This window comes from Melospiza georgiana, chromosome 5 (assembly GCF_028018845.1).
Source record: "Melospiza georgiana isolate bMelGeo1 chromosome 5, bMelGeo1.pri, whole genome shotgun sequence".
NCBI classification, from domain to species: Eukaryota; Metazoa; Chordata; class Aves; order Passeriformes; family Passerellidae; genus Melospiza; species Melospiza georgiana.
The window spans coordinates 10,595,662-10,618,337 of record NC_080434.1 but is presented as its reverse complement, the minus strand read 5'-3'; the positions used below and the strand labels follow the sequence as shown (position 1 = coordinate 10,618,337).

The 22,676-nt window shown below is 39.2% G+C and overlaps 2 protein-coding genes across 3 annotated transcripts in view; both read left to right on the top strand.

Annotated features, from left to right (window-relative positions):
• Positions 1-12,633, top strand: part of KLHL2 (kelch like family member 2) — a 54,088-nt gene extending 41,455 nt beyond the window's left edge. The window contains exons 7-15 of the mRNA XM_058025345.1: positions 1,205-1,321; positions 2,324-2,473; positions 3,406-3,523; positions 4,155-4,352; positions 5,095-5,196; positions 6,098-6,226; positions 10,454-10,594; positions 10,743-10,886; positions 11,514-12,633. Of these exons, the coding sequence (XP_057881328.1) occupies positions 1,205-1,321; positions 2,324-2,473; positions 3,406-3,523; positions 4,155-4,352; positions 5,095-5,196; positions 6,098-6,226; positions 10,454-10,594; positions 10,743-10,886; positions 11,514-11,542 (1,128 nt within the window). The 3' untranslated portion in view covers positions 11,543-12,633. The remainder of the gene's footprint in view (positions 1-1,204; positions 1,322-2,323; positions 2,474-3,405; positions 3,524-4,154; positions 4,353-5,094; positions 5,197-6,097; positions 6,227-10,453; positions 10,595-10,742; positions 10,887-11,513) is intronic.
• A 1,124-nt stretch (positions 12,634-13,757) lies between these two features.
• Positions 13,758-22,515, top strand: MSMO1 (methylsterol monooxygenase 1). Of its 2 annotated transcripts, none has more exons than XM_058024878.1 (6): positions 13,758-13,844; positions 15,659-15,967; positions 17,005-17,153; positions 18,061-18,187; positions 19,889-20,043; positions 21,565-22,515. In XM_058024878.1, the coding sequence occupies exons 2-6, from the start codon at positions 15,713-15,715 to the stop codon at positions 21,770-21,772; spliced, it is 894 nt and encodes a 297-aa protein (XP_057880861.1). In that variant the 5' UTR covers positions 13,758-13,844; positions 15,659-15,712; the 3' UTR covers positions 21,773-22,515. The 2 variants fall into 2 exon arrangements, with proteins under 2 accessions (XP_057880861.1, XP_057880863.1); XM_058024880.1 differs by lacking the exon at positions 13,758-13,844 and adding an exon at positions 14,353-14,467.
• Positions 22,516-22,676: the final 161 nt, after the last annotated feature.

The window sequence follows — 22,676 nt, the reverse complement described above, 5'->3', positions numbered from 1 at the left end:
ACAGTCTGATGCTGACAACTAGTCTCAACTCTTAAAAATCCTACAACTATATTAAATCACATCACCTTCTTTGGGAAAAGAACCCAATAACCAAAACTACATTAAATAGAAATTCCTTCTCATCTTCAAGCAGAACAACCAGAACATGCTGAGTCATATCCACAGGAGTTTGGTTTACCAAGGAATAAATAATTTCAAGTTTGAAGAGCTATTATATGTCATTTAGTAACTTTAACATCAGCAGTCCCACAAAGGTATTAAAGCTCTGTGTGTATAAGTGAGCACATGTGGTTTGCACAGGAGATGACATGGCAATTTGGTATTACCAAACCAGAGTTTAATATGTGTTAGCTCACCTTTAGCCTAGATCTCAATCTTTTAAAGCCATTTTTAAAACAGTGCTCCTCAGTGAGCCCAGGGTGTCCCTGTAATCCTCTAATGATTTTCAGGATGTGGAAGTATTAATTTTGAGATTTTTAAATTCAGTTATTTGAAATATGTTGGTTTTCTTTTTCAGAGAAGTTTATAGTTGTACTCAAATGAGGCTAAATTGTGTACAAAAGCATGTTTGAATACTCATTTTTACAGTTAAGGAGTGTTTCATGTTTGAAACTTTGAATCTAAGAACTATCTCCTTAAACAGGAACTAGCAAAGCTATGTTGTTGTTCCTGTAATACCCTGAAGGTCTGGATCTATCACCTAAATACACGTGATGCTGCTTTCGTAGAGTATGACTAAGGTTTTAATGCTCTAGTGAACGATGAGCTACTGTGCAATGCAGGCAAAATCAGGCTTGGGATCACTTGTCCTGCTAAGACTCAGTGATGATAGGTCATTTGAACGGGGATGTGGTAGGTCAGTTCTCCAAGAAAGGAAGAAAAATATGAGGACTGTTATATTCCTGCTGTTGTGTTGTTTGTTTGCCTAGTTTTCAGTTTCAGTGAAGTCACTGTGTGCATTTTGTCAATGTAGCACAGCTATCCTTGAAACCACAGTAGAGGATTAGATATAAAAAGAGACCAGATAATGCACCTTCATAATTTTAGAGTTGATAAATATGGAAATAACAGGAGCTGTAACCACTGTCATCTGTTCTTAGGTGAGGAATTTTAGTATAAGCAAAACTATTTTTGGAGGCACACTAATGTTTTCATGCTTATGAACTTGTTAGTCAAAGAACTAAATTTGTTTGTTTTCTGGAAGGTATTTGAAGCAGTGATAGCCTGGGTAAACCATGACAAAGATGTAAGGCAGGAGCTAATGGCACGTCTGATGGAGCACGTTCGGCTGCCTTTGCTTTCCCGGGAGTATTTAGTTCAGGTAAGCAAAAAGGAAAACTAATTATTCTGCATGTGAATATTTCTGTTTGTTATTTGAATGCCAGGTAGATAACTTTAAATTTCAACAACAGTGCCATTAGGATGTTAGTGATAGAAAAAGTAAACAAACAGCCACTACCATATACTCATGTGCACATCCACCCACTGAGGTGAGAGATTGCCACATAGAGGATGACTTATGTAAGTAATTTATCTGTTTGGCTGAGTGCATGTCATACTACACCAGGAATCTGAACAATGTAATTTGCTGAGATCAGGTTAGGTTTCATTTGTAATGCCATCTTTTGATAAAGGTTTTTTTCTCATAAGTGAATTTTCCACTTCAGAATTATATCTGTTGTTTAAGCTGATTAGGAATTAATGACAAAGGAATCATTCTTTTACCCGGTTCAGATAAAATAAATTTTTTCAAATTTTATAAGCTCATTTGGATATTTTGGTGTCTGGTCAAATATTTAAGATTGACAATATGAGTTCAGTATTAACATTGGTTAGTAGATATAAGTAGGTTGATAGGTGTTTATTTTTAAAATTCTGGTTTTGTGATACAAATCTCCAATTTGTGTGGGTTGTTTTGGGTGGGATTTGGAGTTTTTTTGTTGTTGTGTTCTGTTGTGGTTTTTATTTTTGTAGGGTGGCTTACTAGTTTGTTAAATCATTCTCCTCTATTCCCATCTTAAAATATTCTGTACTGTCTGTATTTAAAAAATTTAAAAATGTGCCCAATTGTAAGAAAAGTGATTTACCTTGCTTATCACTGTTTCTTCCACTTGCTAATTAACAATCAGCATATTTTGATTTATTTTTAGTGACTGCACATTTCCAACACAAATTTGTGTCCTACTGGTAAAATTCCAATCTTAACAAGTATATTAATCTGCATTTGTGTGATAGATCATAGGCTTTAATACACTTTGTACTGTGATTTCTACTTTACTTCCTTAAAATGCTCAGACCTTGTTAAACTTCTATTAATAAACAGAGAGTTGAAGAGGAAATACTGGTTAAGAACAGCAGTGCTTGCAAAGATTACCTCATTGAAGCTATGAAGTATCACTTGCTACCAACTGAGCAACGGGCATTGATGAAAAGCACACGGACAAAATTGAGAACACCTGCCAGCCTCCCAAAGGTAAGGCCCTTGTTTTTCTAGTGTATATATTATTTCAAACTGCGTTTTAAAAACTTTCACGAGAGCATGACTGTGTCTGCAGGTATTCCTGTAAAAAAATTGTACCAGAAATATCTATATTTATAAATAAATATTATAAATAAATATCATAAAGTGATTACCTGTACACTCCATGATATTTATGATACAGATGTTTTAGCCTCCCACCTACACAGAGAATCATCACTACCTGCCCTCCCAGAAAACATGTTTTAGTAAGTGCTTCAGCTATTTTGAGAAATATACAACTATGGAGAAGTAAGCTTGTTTAAAAAAACAACAAAAAACCATAACAAACAAACAAAAAAACCAAACCAAAAAACCCCAAACCAAAACAAAGAATGACTGAAGCTTCTGTATTGAGATTTTTTATTTAATCTTTAATTTATTTTAGCAAAAAACAAACATTAGATACTTTCTTCTTTACAATGAAGTAAAGAAGTTTTCTTGTAATACTGTTGTGAAAATGGTAATAATGGAATAGGAGATTCAATTCAGCAGACTTAACACATTTTTCTTAGAAGAACAAGGTAAGGCTGTTACATGAACGTCACAGATGGTGAATTCTCATACCTGAGATCACAGTAGGATGTGAAGATAAAGCAAGGTCTCCCTCTTTTGTGGGAGCTTTACAAAGATTCTGATTGCTTGCTGTTTTTCTACGCTTGGTATTTCCTCCGGACAAAATAACTACAAATAACATTTGTTTAAAAAAAAACCACCTAGCAATTAATTTGGCTTGGTTCAAAAGACTCAAATTTCTATAGGAGAGCCATCCTTTAATTATTTCTTGTAGAGAAGCTTGCTTTATTTTTAAACACTTTTTTTATCTTTCAGGTGCTCTCATATATGCAGATAACTAACAGTTATTATTACTATTATCTCCCTGTTAGTTGATGATGGTAGTTGGGGGACAGGCTCCAAAGGCAATTCGCAGTGTTGAATGCTATGATTTTAAAGAAGAGCGCTGGCATCAGGTGGCTGAATTGCCTTCCAGAAGATGTAGAGCAGGTAAGGAAGCCTAATTTTTTGTTGTGGTTGGTAATGCTTCAGAATTTAGGCATTGTGTGTTCTCTGGAACAGTACTTGAGATATTTATCTAAGAAGGGCTAAACGTTGACTTCACTCATCACTGAATTACTTGCTAATCTGGAACAATACAACTTTGATCAATTGTGCTTAATTTGAGCTTCAGTTTGCAATCTGTGGAATAAACTTTATTACCTCCCACAGAAACAAGGGATAAATAAATCAAAATATTAATGCATTGTAATAATGACTAATTTTGCTATTAAAATGCCCTAATCTTATTAAATGTTATAAAGCATGTGAAGCAGTGATAATCCACTACTGAAAACATGAACATGTGGTCTTAAAGCAGCTGAGCAATTTAAGCAAGAAGAAATTCAGCAAGATGGTATTCAGGCACATGCATTGTTAGCAAAAAACGTTAGAAATTCTAGGGCCTAATCTGAATGAAGTGTGGTTCTAGGGGACTGTCAAAAGCACGACAAGTGTAGTGAATAATGTAGTTTGTGTCAAGTATCTGCATACTTAGGACAGTGCAGAACACAGTTACAGAATACAGTTAACTGGCAGAGAGACTGAAACACTCATCTTTCCTCCCATGTCCCTGCTCTAGGAATGGTGTACATGGGAGGCATGGTTTATGCTGTTGGTGGTTTCAATGGCTCTTTGAGAGTTCGTACAGTAGATTCCTATGACCCAGTGAAGGACCAGTGGACAAGTGTTGCTAACATGCAAGACAGGAGAAGCACGCTGGGAGCAGCTGTGTTAAACGGCCTTCTTTACGCTGTGGGAGGATTTGATGGGAGTACAGGTATGTGCCTGAGACACTTCTGAACAGCTTTGACTACTCTTAACATAATTGTTGCAAATTTGAATGGCTCTTTTTGCTGGTACAAGCATGAGGGTAGCCCAGCATCTTGTGGTGTGGAGTGTCCTTAAGTGGTCACATCCCCTTACCTAAAAAGTGGACTGTTTGCTCCTAAGTGTTCAGGCTTAAAGACTAGTGAACTTCTGGCAAGTTCCTTTCCAGTATTCCTTCTTTAGTCAGAGTCCTTAACTTGTGTAAGATATGAGACAAAAATTATCTAGTCTGTTTAGTCCTCTTTGCATAGGAAATTGATTTCCGCATTTTCATGTAGTGTAAATAAGATTATAAACAGCTTTTTCTGACCTGTAAGAAAGCTTTAGACAAACACTGTTCATTCTCTACTTAGATGCATTAAACAACTAGTGCAGAAGTGATGTTTTTGCTGAATAACTATTAGAGAAGCATATGTAGAAGAAAGCATGTAACTTAATTAAAAAGAAAGGACATAATCCAGGGAGGAATCTTTCACAGCTACACAAAAATGTTCAGTAATTTGCCCGTTTTCAGATGTAAAGTTCGGTTGACTGTAATTACCTTCTAAAGGACAAAAGGTTGTGCTTTTTGTTCAGTATTTAACAATCCTTAAAATGCAATCATTTGAGTTTTCAGATATGAAGAATTTCCTGAAAGCTAGACAGTATGTTGCACCTAGGTTTATAGAGAAAATGTTATATTGTCTTCATAGGTTTGTCATCAGTCGAAGTTTACAACTTAAAGACTAATGAGTGGTTTCATGTAGCTCCAATGAACACAAGAAGAAGTAGTGTTGGTGTAGGTGTTGTTGGAGGTAAGTTAACAAATTATATTAAAAAAAACAGAGGGAAATGCAATCATTTACCCTACTAGTTTTTCTTGTTTCTGAAAACATACTTCAGATTTATGTTTTTGCTCAACCTTGTGATTGAAACAGTATGAACATTATGTAATCATTCTGCTTGGGTTTGACCAGTAGTAGTTTTAAATTTTTTTTCAGAGCTTCAGCTGTGGCTGAGGCCAGCTGAGGGAAACCTTGCTAAGCTCTAGGTTATGTATGCCAACAAAGTCAGCTGACGTGATGACCTTATCATTTGGTCTTTAGTGATGCAGCACTGCTGTATTGTCAGCTCTGTTATCTGTGGCTGACCTTGCTGGCTGCACGCTGGGGACAATCCCAAGGGCAGTGTTGGGAAAACTGCTGACTTTTCAGTCAGCTTGGTGGTGAATAGTCTGGATGTCACTTGCACAATGGAGGCCTGGCCTTGGATCTTAAAACAGTTTTAGGGGTGGGTGTGTGCTTTAACTGCATAGGAACCACTGCTGTTTCTAATCTGAAAATGCAGACTGTGCAAGTGATTTTCAACTAAATTTCCAATATTCCGAGGAAGCCTATTTGTGAGCTTCTAGTATCAAACATACTTGAAATAGCTTGCTTTTGAGCAATGACTAATTAATGACTTACCTTTGTATTTCAGCTAGGCAATTTAAAATCTTTTGACTTGTATTGTTGTTGTTAAATACTGGGTGCCTTTTACTTCCTAAAAACAACAAGATCTGTGGCATGCTAACCTCAAGTGTTTACAGTATAGAATCTCAGTCAGTGATTGACAGGTGCTGATTAGTAGCTAATTGGAGAGCAATGCCTTCCTCTTTGTGGTGTGGCAGTCTCTGCATGTGCATTATCAGCTGGCAGGCTTCTTTGGTCCCCCCAGGGAAGCTGTATGCTGTTGGTGGCTATGATGGAGCCTCACGGCAGTGCCTTAGTTCAGTGGAATGCTACGATGCCAATTCCAACGAGTGGAGCTACGTCGCAGAAATGAGCACGAGGCGGAGCGGAGCAGGTGAGTGGACAAGGATCAGCTGTCCTTGCAAAGATGAAAATTCGTGGGTTTAAAATGTATCTAAAACCATGAAAGGTAAGCTAAAGTCTGAATCTAATGGAATGTGCTAGTTCTAGACGCACAGCACAACTGTTCCACTGAGTAAGATTCAGTCTGTTAAGAGTAAATATCCCTCTTTGTTTTTTCATACTTTCATATTCCTCCTCTTCTCACAACTTCTAAAGGTTTTTAACATACAGACTAATATTTGTGGATTGTAATAATCACTGTCACCTCAATTCTTAAGTATCAAAATCTATACAGCAAGAATGAAAAAATGTCTTTTCTACAGGGATCTCTTTGCCAGTTAGGGCTGATTATTCTAACAGCGTTTCCAGGTTGACTACGTGTGAACTGTGACTAGGTTTCCACCTTTGTGGAGGACTTGTTCTGCATTCTGATTCACTGCAGGAAATTTTGTCCTTGTTCATTCCTAAGTTTGTATTAATGGTTTCATCCTATTACTTCCACTTATGTACCCTTTATTTCACCTTCAGTAATTCTTCTCATCACCTGGTGTTTGCATCCCCTGTACATGTACAGCCTACTACATGTTATCCTTCCTTATCATTTAGCCAAGGTATATCCATTTATTTCTGTATAATCTTAAAAATCCCTTCTCTTTTTTTTTTTGTGGATTTCTTTTTTCCTTCTTGCAATTCTGAGTGTGTATATTTCTCTTTAAAGACATCTTTAAAAGTGCCTATGGTATTCCACTTTTGTTTAATGAAATGGTGCTTCCACAGCTCCAAATTGACTTTAGCATTTTCATTATCTATTAATATTATGGACTTGAATCTCATTTACTGTTCACTGTCCTCTATTTGTCTTTTGGTATTTCAGGTTTTTTCAACTCGCAGAAGTTGTTTTATTTCTCTAGATGCGTTCCCATGGACTTTTTCAAGTCAAATTCCATTATATTATTTTCTATATTTATTTTTTAGTAGTTAAGTCACTTTTTTTGCCAAGTACTTAACGGTGGTTTTTAGCAACACCCTTCAAGTATCTACTGGTGATTGCAATAATGTGCTTCATAATGGGAAGAGATACTGCTACAAATAAATCTGAATGGACTTCTAGTATGCTCAGTATATGATTAGTAATTACCCCAACTTCTCATCTTACCTTCCATTATTCTTTGTTAACTCTGAACAGTTTTTACCTATGTAATAAATTAAGTTCAAATAATTTCAAATTAAATCTATCAAAGTACTAAATTTGTGATTAAATTAACATAGTCTGTGATACTTCCATCATATCCTTACGAGATCAGCAAGTTGATAACTCTTATTACTAGAAGTCACATTTCAATTCTATTTCTAAACTAAAACTTTGATGATAATGAAGGAAACATGATACAATATACCTCAAGAAAACACAGTTGCCTTGTGAAACTTCTAGTAACTCAGCCTGTGCTTCTTGGAAGAAAATTCTGGATTAAAAACTGGACAGAGTTGCAGTAAGGGTACTGGAAAATATTCCTTTCTAATATTGGCAAGTTTTGAGGAATATATTTATATAAAATGGGCAACTTACAAGAATAATTTTAAAGACAAATAGTGTTGGTGGGTTGTGACAAAGTTTCATTTTGCAGTCTGCCTGCGCACACATTTTGTTTCAGCATTTGGGGTTTATTTTTTGATAACTCTGTTTTTGCAAACTGTTGTTGTGCATGTAGCCTATTTATATAGCAGATGTTTTCAGATTTTTTTTAATGTTTAATTTCTTCTACAACTCCTTAAATATACTAACTACTGGGATCTTCCTGCCCCTCTCCTCTCTTCCCTTGTCCCTGTGTTTGCTTATTCAACTCTCTTCTGCCTTTTGCCTGGTCCACTGATAAAAAAAAAATGGAGAGGAAAACGAAATGTAGACAGTTATTCCAGTTTCATATAATTGAGTAAAATAATCAACAGCCACTGTTAAATACATGGAAAAATTATATTTTTGCATGGCAGAGGAGTGGGTGGTAATGTGAAAATCGTGACTGTTGATTGAGCTTGGCTGTAGAAGCCAAATAGCCAAACCCACCAGAACTGTTTCAACTGGAAATCAGTCCTGATGGTGTTATGGGGGCTAACTAAAGAAAATTTTGTTCCTGTATTCAACTTTTGGATGTCTGGTCATCTCAAAGAACTTAAGCTCATCTCTTCTGTTCCTACTGCTTCAGCTTCACTCAAAAGCAACTTTTCAGAGGTTAACCCTCAGTTACTCTTCTTTAGTACCCACTGCTTCTCAGTTGATCAATACGGGGACAGATCTGTTTCCAGCAACATATTGGGAGGAGGAACTTCAGATCCAGATATAGGCCATTTGGGAGGGCTGAGAGATATAAGACAGGGTCCTGAAAAATGGGCAGGAAAGAAAAATAACAAAGAAAGGAGAACTCAGAAGACGGCAACAAGAGGATACAGACGGAAGGAGCAAGAAATAAGGTAGGACCTGGAAACTGGGTGTGGGATTAAGGGAAAATGAAGCACCATGGAGGAAGGGAGGACATTATTAAAAATAAGGAGCTATGAAAGAAAAAAGTGGCAATGTGGCAGAGGGAAAGCTCTACACACTGAATAGGAAGGCCAGTAACTCCATTGAAGGCATGGGTGGGGGGATTTATGTCACATCCCATATTTAAACTGAAAATATTAGCCCTCCTTCTGTAATGTTTAATTCTACAAAAGATGAATGTTGTACTTTCCTTTCTAATAAAGTGTGATCAGAGTGGGAGAAAGAAAAGTTGTCATACTATACTGTGGCATGATAGCTAGAAATAATAGTAATAAAAGAGGAATTAAATTAACTGGCAAGGATTTGGGGAAATGCTAGTAGTGAATATCACTGGTAAAGCCCTAAATAGCATGATTTAAAAGAGTGTCCTATCAAGAAGCTATTTTTCAGATTTACAGTACCAATTAGCTTCCATGTTTCCTTCCTCTCTTTTAGTTCTTAAAATCAGTCTCTTTAATAAGAAAATTTAGTCATTTCAGCAGGAGTCATTTCTCTTCACATTTAGAAGTGGCTCTTAAATACAAAATTAGTGATATGTTTTTAAAGATATTTCAGCTCGTTATTAAGGTCTTGGGGTTCTCTTCTTTTTTTCTACTTTTCTTTTCTACTTCCAATTTTTTTTTTCTTTGAGGGACTTACCTGATTTTTTGCATTCATATTTGTTGTTTCCCTTTAAAAAGATTTTAAATGGTTCCATGGAATACTTTATGAGCTATATTTGCAAATCTGTATCTCTGCTTTGAGTTTCATAGTCTTAAATGTAGCATTTATTAGATTTCCCGGTATACTTTCATAGAAGTGCTTTTTTAGTTGTCTTTATGGTCCATCACTCAGAAGTTTTAATGCAAAAAAACCCCTACATTTCTGAAATTTATTGTTTTGGCTCTAATAATGCATTATAAAGGGAGTGATAAATAAACACGCCTTTCTTTCTGCTTCCCCCATTTCCATCTTTTCAATATGTGCAACCCAAATAGCAAGTAGATAGATCTAGCTTTATTCACGCCTTCATTCTAAGCTCACAGATTGATAAACTTTTGTTGTAAAGTAAAGGAGACCTTAGGATTAAAGGACACCCTTTAATATCCTTTTGGATATTTTGATAACTGAAGCTTGGTTCAGAGAAGCTTGGTGTTCTTCAAATCCCAGAGAAGGTACTCACTGCTAACTGTTTAATTATGTTCCATCTGTTTACAAGGTATTCCAACACTTCAGTGGAAACATCCCTATTGTATAATGTCTATCCATTCAGCTTTTATCCTCTGTACTGCACAGCTTTTACTTTCTAAAAGTTCACTTACACTTTATCATCCTGTCAGATTTCTGTTATGCTGGCTGAGCACATTGTCTCATTTACTGTCACTTCTAATTAGTCCTAAATTTCAACAAGCCTCATTTTCCTGCACGTCATTTTTCGTCCAAAATTTTCTAAATCTTCTGTTGCAGAACAGCTCTGGTCTTTGTATGCTGCAATATGGTAGATGGGCATGCAAGGCATTTTATCAGTGTCTTGCTGTAGTTACTGTCTCTCTGCTTTAATGCATCCTGACCCAAATGTTTTCTGAAATAGTTTCCAACATTGACTTAACGGAGGATTTATGTTAGCTGACATATTTGTTGTTTCTCCTTTGTATCGTTCAAATAATTCTCTGGTTAATTCTGTATATTTTCATATGTTTGCAGGTGTTGGTGTGTTAAACAATTTATTGTATGCAGTAGGTGGTCACGATGGTCCTTTGGTAAGAAAAAGTGTGGAAGTGTTTGACCCCATTGCCAGTACCTGGAAGCAGGTTGCAGACATGAACATGTGCAGAAGAAATGCAGGTATGTGCAACAATGACTAAAATTGTGCCAGTGTCAATTATGGATGGCATGTACCTGGATTTCTGCTGCTTTCATAAAAAAACCTGCTTTTGGGGGGGGTGTGGAAGTCAATTACTAATTTTCATTCTGGTTTCCTGCCCCTTTTCAGGTGTTTGTGCTGTAAATGGTCTCTTGTATGTGGTTGGAGGAGATGACGGTTCCTGTAATTTATCGACAGTGGAGTATTATAATCCAACAACTGATAAATGGACAGTTGTGTCATCTTGTATGAGTACAGGGAGGAGCTATGCAGGTAAGCCACATAGATATTGTTAATACACTTTTTAAAGTATAACATTTGACAAAGCATCCAAACAGAGTCTTGTCTAAGGTAGAATCTAAGATAATAAAATGGGTAGGAAGAATCTGATGGTATATTTTGAATGATGACTTCAAATAATTACTCACTACAAGGAAAAAAAAGGGATTAAAGTGTAATCAAGAATGATTTAGCACATACATGGTGAGTCAGAAAGATGATTCTGGTATGACCAGTTTTTTTAACAAGAAATATGTGTCTCAATCTAAGGGACATAATTGGGAATCCCAATTCCAAAGTTCTTTGGGATTTGATATTTAGAAAATGAGCTATTTCAGAAATCTTTTCCTTCAAAAACTCCAGTTTTTCAAATGAGTTATTTAAGTGAACGTTAAGGATATATTTCACTGATAGCAAAATTAAATTTGATAAGCCACAGAAACTTTCATAACTTGGCACTGATTCAGACAGCTTTGTGTCAAAGAGAAATTAGGGAAAAATATGTGCATTGTTGCTGGTGCACAGTTAAATGCTATTTGCAATGTATCATATTAATTTTTTTCTTGATTTCAAAAACAATACTGTCCAAAGACTTATCCCTTTTTCTCTCCCTCCCTCTAGGTGTTACAGTTATTGACAAACCATTATGATCAGTAAAAGGATTTTCAACTTGATTATGCACTAGAAGCAGTCTTCAACAAGGGTATTTGAAGTGACTGAGTATCTAAGCACTTCTCTACTTGTAGCTGCACCTTGAGTCACAGTGGAAGATGTGACTGTCTACAATTACAGATGACAGATGATGAAGATTACTCTAGGTAGAAGCAATTTGTAGGATTATTCTGCAGTTGAGCAGAAGCTGATTGAACTTTTGAAGTCTGGTAGACCAATTTTTGTATTGCAAGGTCTTCAGAAAAAACCCAACACTCTCCTAAGGACCAGCTTCTGTCAGTCATGACTGAGAAACGGATTGTGAGTGAAGAATGGTGTGTATTCTGGTGAAAGTAAATTTTTGTCTTATTTTTTCCAGAGACTAATAAATATATTTAAGGAAATGAACTGTCAGTCTTCATTGTAGGTACTGAATCCCACCTCAGTAATTCAAACTGGCATGGGGTACATTTGCTTCCTTTTATAAAACTTTTGTTACGTAACTATACTACGTGCATATGTTTGTGTGAGCATAAGTTGCTCTCTATTGAAACTCTTCAAAACCTGATTTTACTATTTATAATTTGGCACAGTACTTTGAATATGTCAGTACTATGTTGTAAAACAGAGATGTATTTTTTGATATTTAACAATGCTTAAGACTAATTCCCGCTGAAGGAGATCAGAGACGGTTTGACACTTCTTGAGCAGGTGTAATTTCAGTATCTTTTTAATAAAAATGTTGTCTGTACTTACAAGGTTTTTTTTTTTTTCCTGTTCAATTTTGGTCACGTTTAGATGTTACTTCTTTTTTACCTTTTTATCCAAAAGGTGATTTGGCATGAAAATAACTGAAAATTTATAGTGAATGTATGCAATTGCGTTGAACTTGCATGGTACAAAGGCCTATTTATGCGTGTAATCTCAGCTTCTATTAGCCAATATCTGAATACACTGTATATGGCCATGCTTATACAGCAGCACATTTTTATTTGTTCTTGGATGGCCTCCTTTTAACATGACCAAAGCTACTGTCATATTTGAGACATTTTCTTCAAATAAAAGTTTGTACATTGTTTCCTAATGCCAACAGGTCGCTTAAAACTTGTGTTTCTCAATGCAAGTCTCAAACCAAATAATCAGTGAAATAAACTGGGGGACTGGGGCAGGGGAGAAGGAGCGGGGAGAAGCTGGAGCCTCAAAGGTCTGAATGCCACCGAACTGGGAGTAATTAAGATTTAGGAACCAGTCATGTGAACATCGCTGTATGCCGCAGGTCAGTTTCTGGAAGCCGTGGTTGTCCATGAGTGCAGGAATGGCCATCACTGGCTTCCCTGAGAGCGTCCGAGCTGTGGCACTGCAGGCGGCAGGGCTGGGAGTCACCGAGTGCCCCAATTCCGTGCGCCGTGCGGCCAGGCGGGGGCTGTGAACGGGCACCTTGTGTCGGAATTGTACACGTTCACACAGGGAACCTTGCATGGAATTGTACAGGTTCACACAGGAACCCTGTATGGAATTGTACAGGTTCACAAAGGGAACTCCGTTATCGGCATTGTACACTTTCACCCAGGGCACCTTGTACCGGCATTGTACACTTTCACCCAGGGCACCTTGTATCGGAATTGTACACCTTCACCCGCATGACACAGCCCGGGAATGTTGTATCGGAATTGTACGCTTTCACTCGCATGACACAGCCCGGGAATGTTGTATCGGAATTGTACACTTTCACTCGCATGATTCAACCCGGGAACGCGCGGGGGCCGCGGTTGCCATGACAACACCGCCGCCTGTGCACTTCCATCTTTTCATTACCGCGGAACGGGGAGCGGGCGCAGGCACCCGCAGGGGTGACACCGTGTCCGTCCGAAACCGCGGTGCTCCTGCAGGCGGGCGGCAGGTCCCGGTGCCGGTGCCGGTGCCGGTGCCGGTCCCGGTGCCGGGCCCGGTGCCGGTCATTGTCACGGTCCCGGCCGCCGCACGGAGCCGCTCCCGGCGCCGCAGCCGCGCCCGGACGGGCCCCGCCTCATGGCGTCGTGCGCGTCACCGGCTGTCCTCCCTCCCCATTGGCCACGCGCCGGAGTCTCACTATCCTCACTCCACCCCTCCAGCCAATGGCCGCGCGGGAGTCGCCGCCGCGGCCCCGCCCCCCACCCGCCTGACCCTGCGCCGCTGCCGCCCGCCGGCCAATGGGGTAGCGGGGGCGGGGCCGCAGCGGCGGCCAATAGGCGGCGCGCGGTGGCGCGGGCGGCCCGGCGGGTGTTGCTGCGCACTCGGAGCCGCCGCCGCTGCCGCCGACAGGTGAGGGGCCGGGGCGGGCGGGGTCCGGCTCGGGGTGCGGGGCTGCGGGCTCCCCGCGGGACCCCGTCTCTCCTCGGCGCGCCCCGTGTGGGTGGTGTGTGCCGGTACGTGTCCGGACGGAGGAGTCCCGGTGCAGCCCGGCCGCTGGCTCATCGGCTTCCCGGTGGCGTGCTCGGGGGTGGCGGTCGTGGTTAAGTTGCTTTACGCGTCTGTCCGCCCGGGAGCTCGGGCTGTGCGCTGCCTGCTGCGATGCTTTTGCTGTCAGTAAGAAGTGGCAGCATCGCGGTGCTGTTGCTAAGGAAGGAAAACAATAACTGATGTTGTTGGATAGTGGCCTGGTACGCTGGTTAGTGACACGCTGGAATGGGCTGCCCAGGGAGGTGAGGGAGTCACCCTGCCCAGAGGCGCTAAAGGAAAGGCTGGATGGGGCACTTGGTGCCGTGGGTCAGGGGCTACAGGTGGGCCCTGGTTATGGGATCTCAGAGCTGTTTTTCAACCTGCAGCTATCTGATTTGTGTCGGATTGAGAAACGTGTTGAGGAACGACTGAGGAAGCTGGGGGTGTTTAGCCTGGAGAAAAGGAGACTCAGAGGTGACCTTATCAGTCTCCACAATTTCCTGAAGGTGGAGTCAGCATCCCTGGGTGTGTTTAAAAAAAGACTGGATGTGGCACTGGGTGCCATGGTTTAGTTGAGGTGTTGGGGAGTGGGTTGGACTCGATGATCTTGAAGGTCTCTTCCGACCTTGTGATTCTGTGGATTTAGCCAAAGAGTACCAGCTGGGGATGGAGCAGTGTCTTCTGTCCTGTGAGTTGCCAACCTCTGTGAGAGTGGAAGATGGAGTGTAAAGGGTTCCACAGGAGGGCACTGGAAGTGGTCAGAGGGCACATCATCAGTGGGGAGAGGCTGCAGGAGTTGGGGTTGTGCAGCCTGGAGAAGAGAAGGTTCAAGGGACACCATCCTGTGGTACATAAAGGGGCTTTCTGCTAAGGCTTGCGGTGACAAAGCACAGGGCAGTGTTGTTAAACTAAAAATGGCTAGGTTTAGATTTGGCATAAGAATGATACTTTTTACAATGAGAGTGCTGAGACACTGGAACAGGTTGAGCAGAAAAGTTCTGTATGCCCTATACCTGGAAGTGTTTGAAGGCCGGGTGGGATGGTGCTTTGAGCCATTTGATGTCTTGAAAAATGTCCCTGCCCATCCCAGGGGGGTTGGACTGTAAATGATGTTTAAAGGTCCCTTCCAAGCCAAACCAGAAAGGAGCCTACTCTGTGGAAATGGCATGAGGTCAGGGCACCTGCAGAAATGCAGCTTCTGTGGTTTTGGGAGCTGTGAGGAGAAGTCCATTACTGAGGGAAAGGTGGGTTGCCTCAAGCCAGCTGGAGTGTTGATGTAATTTGCAGGAATTTTGTTTCACAGCCATGAGAAAAACAGGACTAGATAATCAAGAGATCACAACTAATTAAAAATTAAAAATAAATATTTTTTGAACCTTCCCGTTGCTCTTTTAGTACAGAATACAATTATCCTGCAAAAGCCTTGAAATAAAAATTTGGCTAGTAATTAATATTTCCTTATCCTTTTGCTCCCTTGACATAATCTCAAAACCTAGGAGCTGATTGCCTTTCTAATTGGCTTGCCTCTCAATCCAATCTAAAGGTTTGTTCTTTCAGGCTGTTCTGTATGAAGAGAATCTGTCTTTCCTGTCCTTTCTCAGCTTTTACTTTAAGACTAGGTAATGACTATCATGTAATGTTTTTTTTTTTCTCTGAAGATTAACTTCTGTTTATTGTTTTTTTCTCATAATTTTCAGGTTACTTACAGACAACTACAGAAGAGCTTAATTGTGATGTTTTAAGATTGAACCATGGCCATGAATGACAGTGTTAATATCTTGAACTCTGCTTATCTGGCAGTGGAATATATAGACTCCTTCTTACCTGACAATCCCCTGCAGCAACCATTTAAAAATGCCTGGAATTACATGCTGGATAACTACACAAAGTTCCAGATTGCAACCTGGGGATCACTTCTAGTTCATGAAGTTTCATACTTTTTGCTCTGTGTACCTGGATTTATCTTTCAGTTTATACCATACATGCAAAAGTACAAAATTCAACAGGTAAGACCAAGTTGTGAAGCATACACTGACTTGTCTTTGAACCTGTCAGGCAGAGCATGCAATCACACTGTGAATCATCACAGTATCATCAATGTATATGGCTCCATTTCATCTGCCACTTGGACATCCTGAAAACAACAAAGTAAATTTACTCTGTGTATGAGGAGAGAAAGAGAAGTGGATTTTAGGGAAGAAAAGGAGTTTTCTCCTGAGGAAGGGTTATGTTTTCCCCCATGGTGTTATAGAGAGGAAAGGGTATGTCAGTCTTACTGTTACTAAAATTTCATATACATAGTTCTTACATCAGCAAGGGAAGGTGGATAGAATTCTGGCATCTGGTGTTATAGGTGTGTCTTAGTAGCATGAAATAATTACATGGTGTGCTTTTTTTAATGGCAGTGCTCTCCTTCAGAGTACCTCCATGCACATGCTCTTGAAAGGATTTTGAAATATTTTGACAATGAAGAAAGCCTGGGATGGATTGCACACTCCTAATTGGAGGCAAAGGCATATCCAGTATATAAAGATAATTGGTTTCCCTATGTTCATTAGAATTTGAATTAGAAATTAATAACACCAGCTTCTGAAGTTATTGCATTAATTGATTGAATGTCTCCCTGCAAAACCTGAATGTTTTCAAGACAATTATTTCTTCAAAACCTTGTCTCTTCAGCCGCTCTTTGTATTATTTTAGCAATGGAAATGCATTCTGTGGTGTGAAGAAGGAAAGAAAACTTGGATTGTGTTAAACTGTTGAGTATGAAATGTTCCTGCTAACTATAAGCACTGAAAAAACAAAAATAGTTTGGAGGTGTCTGACAAGACAGCTTATCTTAAAACACTAGCCTAGAAAAATGAGATTTTGATAAAACTGAATGCAATCCCGTGTTATTTGTGTTGCCTGAGTTAATCTGTATTACTGGAAGGCATCTGTCTTACAAGATGAAATTAAACTGACTCCAAATGAATTTTTGGAGCACTTCACTTGTGTACAACAGAAGCACGTAATAAAATCAATTCTTTTTGCTTCATTTTAGGATAAACCAGAAACATGGGAAAAACAATGGAAGTGTTTCAAAACCCTCCTCTTCAATCACTTCTTCATTCAGCTGCCCCTGATTTGTGGTACCTATTACTTCACAGAGTATTTTAACATCCCATATGGGTGGGAAGAGATGCCGAGATGGTATGTAGATTTTTCTGGCATGGTGATGCTGAGTTGCCTACAGCTGGAGGCAGAATATTTAACAATTAGTGTTGTCAACTCTAATAGGAAATAATTTTTTGGCAGTGTAAGATGTGCTTGTTAATCATCCTTCATTTGCTGCTTAGCTGCTCTAAGAGCTAATTAGAATTTTCCAAGTTTTTTTAAATGGCTGCAAGCTGTTCTAATCTTTGGGAGAGAAGGGGGATTAGGAGTGAGTTTATGGCAGCAGAGCAAGATTCTTGGCAGGGTGGGTTAAATGTTCGACTGTCTGGGGGTTTTATTTATCTAAAATTTTTATGTTCCTCCTAAGTATCTCTGCCTTCCACCCTGTTTTGTATCATAGCAGAAGAGTGTTCCTCAAAGGAGAATGTACCACCTTCACAGTGTTCTTTTCTTGCACTGAGCTGATGGACTTTTGAACAAAACTGGATTAGCTATAAGTGCCCCCTTCTCCCCCACCCCAGCAACAGTGGTTTTTCATCACAGAAGGTCATCTTTCTTGGAGAACTGTTTGCTCTCTGGTGTAGATGGCTGATGCAGCTCCAAGTTTTTTATCAAGGCCTCGCACACTCTGTGGTTGTTCTCTGTAGACTGCATTTGTAATATTGAAATGACAGCTTGTTACACTAACTGTGAGTTAATGCTGGCTGAAGTGAGTTACCTTGTGCTAACTCACTTCAGCATATCAGCTGATGAGCTGATAAGCACCACAGCCTTTTTACCAAGTATTTAGTATTTTTTATGTTAAAAAAAGTAGTGCACTGCTATTCAGTCATTAATAGGTATAAACATTCCTGACCACTATTAGCATATAAACTATATTCTCTTTAAGAAACAGATGTCTGCTAGTATTTTCTATAACTAATAGATCTTCTGCTTTTTAAAGGTATGTTCTGGTTGGCCAGTGTTTTGGATGTGCAGTGATTGAGGATGCCTGGCACTATTTTCTGCATAGATTGCTGCATCACAAGAGAATATACAAGTATATCCATAAGGTTCACCATGAGTTTGTTGTATGTATTACTTGATTTTTTTCTTTAAAAATAGCTTTTAGTATATGTTTCATAGAAGTTACTTAAGCATCTTATTTGAAAGACCTGAGAATTTTGCATTCCTTTGACAGTGTGGTTAGATGCCTTTTCTTGGGCACTCTGTCAAGAGCAGTCATCCATTTTGTTTCTGAAAACACCTCCTGCAATTTGATTTCATTTCAGAGAAATAAAAGATCACACTCTTGCTAAGTTTGAAGGTGAAATGGACTTTTAAAAATGCACATATAGATCTCATTGCTAGGGGAAGGGAATCAGTAGATGTCTGGATTTGGTTGTTCATCAGTTCCCCACCACACGGGCTGTTGCCCAGAGCATGTGAATGCCCAGAATGTGATCAGGCAGCTCTTGCACAACCCCAGCGTGTGCATCGTGTACTTGGTTCAAGGAAAGGATTACAGCTCTGGATGAGGGCCTCTGGAATTAGCCCATTGTGCCATTCAAATACACAGATATATCAAGAGCATGCATTTTGGGTGGTTCTGTATTTAGTGGTGTTGGAGCTGGCACTGAGTGCCAGGCAATGAACCGCACTTGGCTGGAGCCCGGTGGGATGCAGCAGTGCTTGCACTCTGTAAATGGTGCTGCTGTGTTTAGGAGGCACTGCCTGTGGAGCCCAGGAGTCAGTGCTGTGTGTTTCTGTGCTGCTGTGTACAACCTAGGCTGTGCCAAAAGGAATCTGCAAGCTGCTGGGTCATGGGTGCCTTGTGCATGCTGCCAGCAATAGAGGAGCCTGGTATGGATTGATGCATGCATATGTACAGACATCTGCAGCAGCAGCTGCTCTCTTCCTCTTGCACTTGGCAGCCCCTCAGGTCTCTAGCTGGAGCAGCTTTTGGCCATTGTTCTTGAGAGTGGTTAGCAGCTCTCACAGAAGTGATCTGTAGCCTAATGGCTGTTTCACTAAAAACTTTTCCTGACAGTAAAAAGAGATTTTTTTTTTAAGTATCCCTTAAGATAAAGTGGACTTTTTTTTTTTTTTTTTTCTGGTGATCTTATTTATAACTTTCTGCCTTAGGTTAAAATTTTTTAAACTGTTCTCTGTGTATGGTATTCTGTGATTGAAAACTCTTTAGAATGTCTTTTTTTGCTAAACCAAATGTAGGAATGACTGGTGTGTGTGTATATATATATGTTTTATATCAATCTCAAAATCACTTTTGAGGGGTACAGATTTATTTTAAAAAGTGGTCAAAGATGAGGAATTTTTCATTTTTATTTTGATAAGAAATTTCTGAGTGAGTCCTGCTTCTGAGAATATTTTGGCTTCCTTCTTTCTTCTGCTTCCAAGCCTGGATGTATAGCAAAGCTGATAGGAGTTTGCCAAATATTTTAATACTCCTGAAATAATGCTTTGACCTGGGGTGATGGTAAGCCTAAACAAAAGTTTTCAATTTTTCAACTAATAGTGTAGTGTTTGGAATCATTAATAGAGTGATAATCCTTATGACCTTAGGATACTGCTTTTCCAAAGAGGAGCTAAATATATGTATTATGGCCCTTGCTCAGTCGTGCCATTCCCTTGGTCCACAGCATTGTTCCATTTGTCCTGCTGTAGTCTTGTGGGGTAATGGGAAAGGGAGAGCCTTGCAAAATGGTGCCTCTGGTTTGGGAGTACATAAAACTGAAAATGGTGACTGTTCCCTGTCTGTTATCTCTTTCTAGTCTCCATTTGGAATGCAAGCAGAATATGCACATCCTTTGGAAACACTCATCCTTGGAGCTGGCTTTTTTATTGGAATTGTTGTTTTCTGTAACCACGTGGTTCTTCTGTGGGCGTGGGTGATCTGTCGCTTGATGGAAACCATTGATGTGCACAGGTGAGATGCTCATTGCTTCTTAAGAATTGTTTTTTCTCTTGTCCCTACATCAGACTCACCTGTCTCTGTCACTGAGATGTACATTTTATTTTGCACTAAAATATGTTTCTGTGTCGTACAAAGAATGAGCCTACCTGGGGAGTTACCACACTTTTCTGTTCTGAGGCAGTGTTAGCAGCAGATCTTGCTGATTAGAGGAGTGTAGACTATCAGCTAGAGCATCTCAGAGGGTTAGAGAAGCTAGGCACCTGATTATGATGTCTGGCTATTGCTGTTTGGTGTGCAAGGGATCTTATGCATATTGGAATAGCAAAAATCAATTACCAAAGGTGATATTCCAGCCAAGAGTTCTTTCTGTTTAATATTTTGTCAGGCTGTTTTCTTGCTCAAGAGAAACTTCATGCTCTGTGACCAGTGACTCTCTTTAAAACAAATGCATACATTTCTTTTGTTTATTTAAAACAAATGCATACATTTCTTTTATTTATTTGGTTTTTTTATTTATTGTAAATAAAAAGGACAAGTCTTCTTGTCACTGTAGTAGAACTGACAAATTTGGCTCCAAAATCTTAGGGCAAATCCCAGTAGGCTTAGTTTAGTTCATCTATACTTGAATGAGATTTTCTTTCCTGTGTTCAAGAGGCAGGGGACCCTAATAGTTTATTTTTGAAATGATAGTATTAACACTTGACCTTGTATTTGTAAATATATTATGAAGCACATAGTGTCTTATTGCAAGTTGAGTATCAGGTGTTTCAATGGAACATAAGCTGCCAGTAAATTCATGGTATAAAGCATTCCAGGTTTAGTCATGTTTTGCTTGTAGAGTTCTCAAAGTATATGTTGTGATATACCATAAATTAATTTAGAAAAAAATATTAATTTCCTATTATAATTATCATTTTAGCTTGTTCTCCACATGAGGGGTTTATAATGAATTGCCTTGCACTCTCCCCACTAGGTGGTGGTAAGAGGCTTTCCAGCCCTACCAAGCAAAGGAGTTGAAATCCCTCTAGAGCACACTGTTCTGCTTTTAATCTTACTTTAATCAAATATTTGGATTTCAAATATTTGAAGAACTTGCAGTAAGGTGAAGATAAGAATAGGCATACAGTGATGGTTTATTTGAGATGCTCTCTGATGAGCTGCTGTGCTGATGGCCATAGCTTGCACTTAATGTTACTTCTTGTTCCTCCTTCCTAAAATCACTCTAAGTGAAAACTGCTAAGCTGCCACTGTGATTTTTTAAAGTTACCTGTTTAATTTTTTTTTGTATTGCTTAGTAAACTGAGCTGAAAAGCAAGTGCCAAAGCCATTGTGGGATAATTTGCAGTCATTTGGCTAGGAGTGGAGGGAACTCATTTTCATGTTAAGCCAGTATCACAGTGATTACCTTAGGACCCAAGAATACTATAAAATATATTTCTTTCATAAAAATGACAAGTTAATGTCTGTATTTTGTAGTTTATGTCTCAGAAAAATCCTGACCCTTGTTGCTTTTCCTTTTTCCCTGCCCTGCAGTGGCTACGACGTGCCGCTGAACCCTCTCCATCTGGTGCCTTTCTACGCCGGGGCCCGGTTCCATGATTTCCACCACATGAACTTCATTGGCAACTACGCCTCGACCTTCACGTGGTGGGACAGACTCTTTGGCACAGACTCTCAGTTCATTGCCTATCAAGAAAAGGAGAAGAAGAAACAAAGCTTAACAAAGAAGAAGGCTAACTAAATTTCCAGTGTAAAAGTCATCTTTTGCTTTTCTGTAAAGCAAAATAGTGATTGGGTGTTTAGGATAAATCTTGTTCCCTGGCTACTAAGAGGTAGGGGAAAACAGCTAATTGAACTGCAGGATCTTTCTAATGGGAATGTTTTCTATTTTGTACATAAGTACTGCATATATTTTAACTACAGATTTAAAGATGATGGAAAAAACCAGAGACGACTTGTGTCTATCTTTTTTTTTGACAAGAAAAAAATCAGTTTTATCTATAATGTTGCCCATTTTTGGATCTGGGTAGAATTATGTACGTACACTGAAGTTGGTCTTAGTTTTTTTAAATATATATTCTTGAATTTATAATATCAAATAGCAGAAGTTATTAACTAGCATCAGCACTGAATTATTTAAATATTGGGTAAAAATTGCTTAAAACCAAAACGTCTTGTTACTAGGAAGCTTGGACAGGTCTTTTGCACACTGGATAATGTGAACTGCTAATAACAGAATACCTGGCTAAACATGAATTGTCAGAGACATTCCTGATCTAGATTTATTATGTTAATTTAGATTACAAAAGAGTAAGAAGAGTAGAAATTTTTATTTGAAGACACTGTTTTTTGCTGCTCTCTTGAAGTCGGTCTGTCAGTGTACTTAGCATTTACATTACATTCTTCTCTGTGTTGTAATTTGCTGATCTGACTTGTTGCTATATTTGCACTTGTGACTGATGAAATAAACGTGGTTTGGTTTGATGCATGCATTATACTTTTCATATGCTTTTAAACACAAGTTGAGATAAAAGCACGTAGGATACAGAGTCTTACACTTCATCTCTTTAATGAAGAAGCATTATTTGTTAGGATGGTTTGCAGCAATGCCATCTGCTAAGCTACTCACAGAGGCAGCAGTGCGA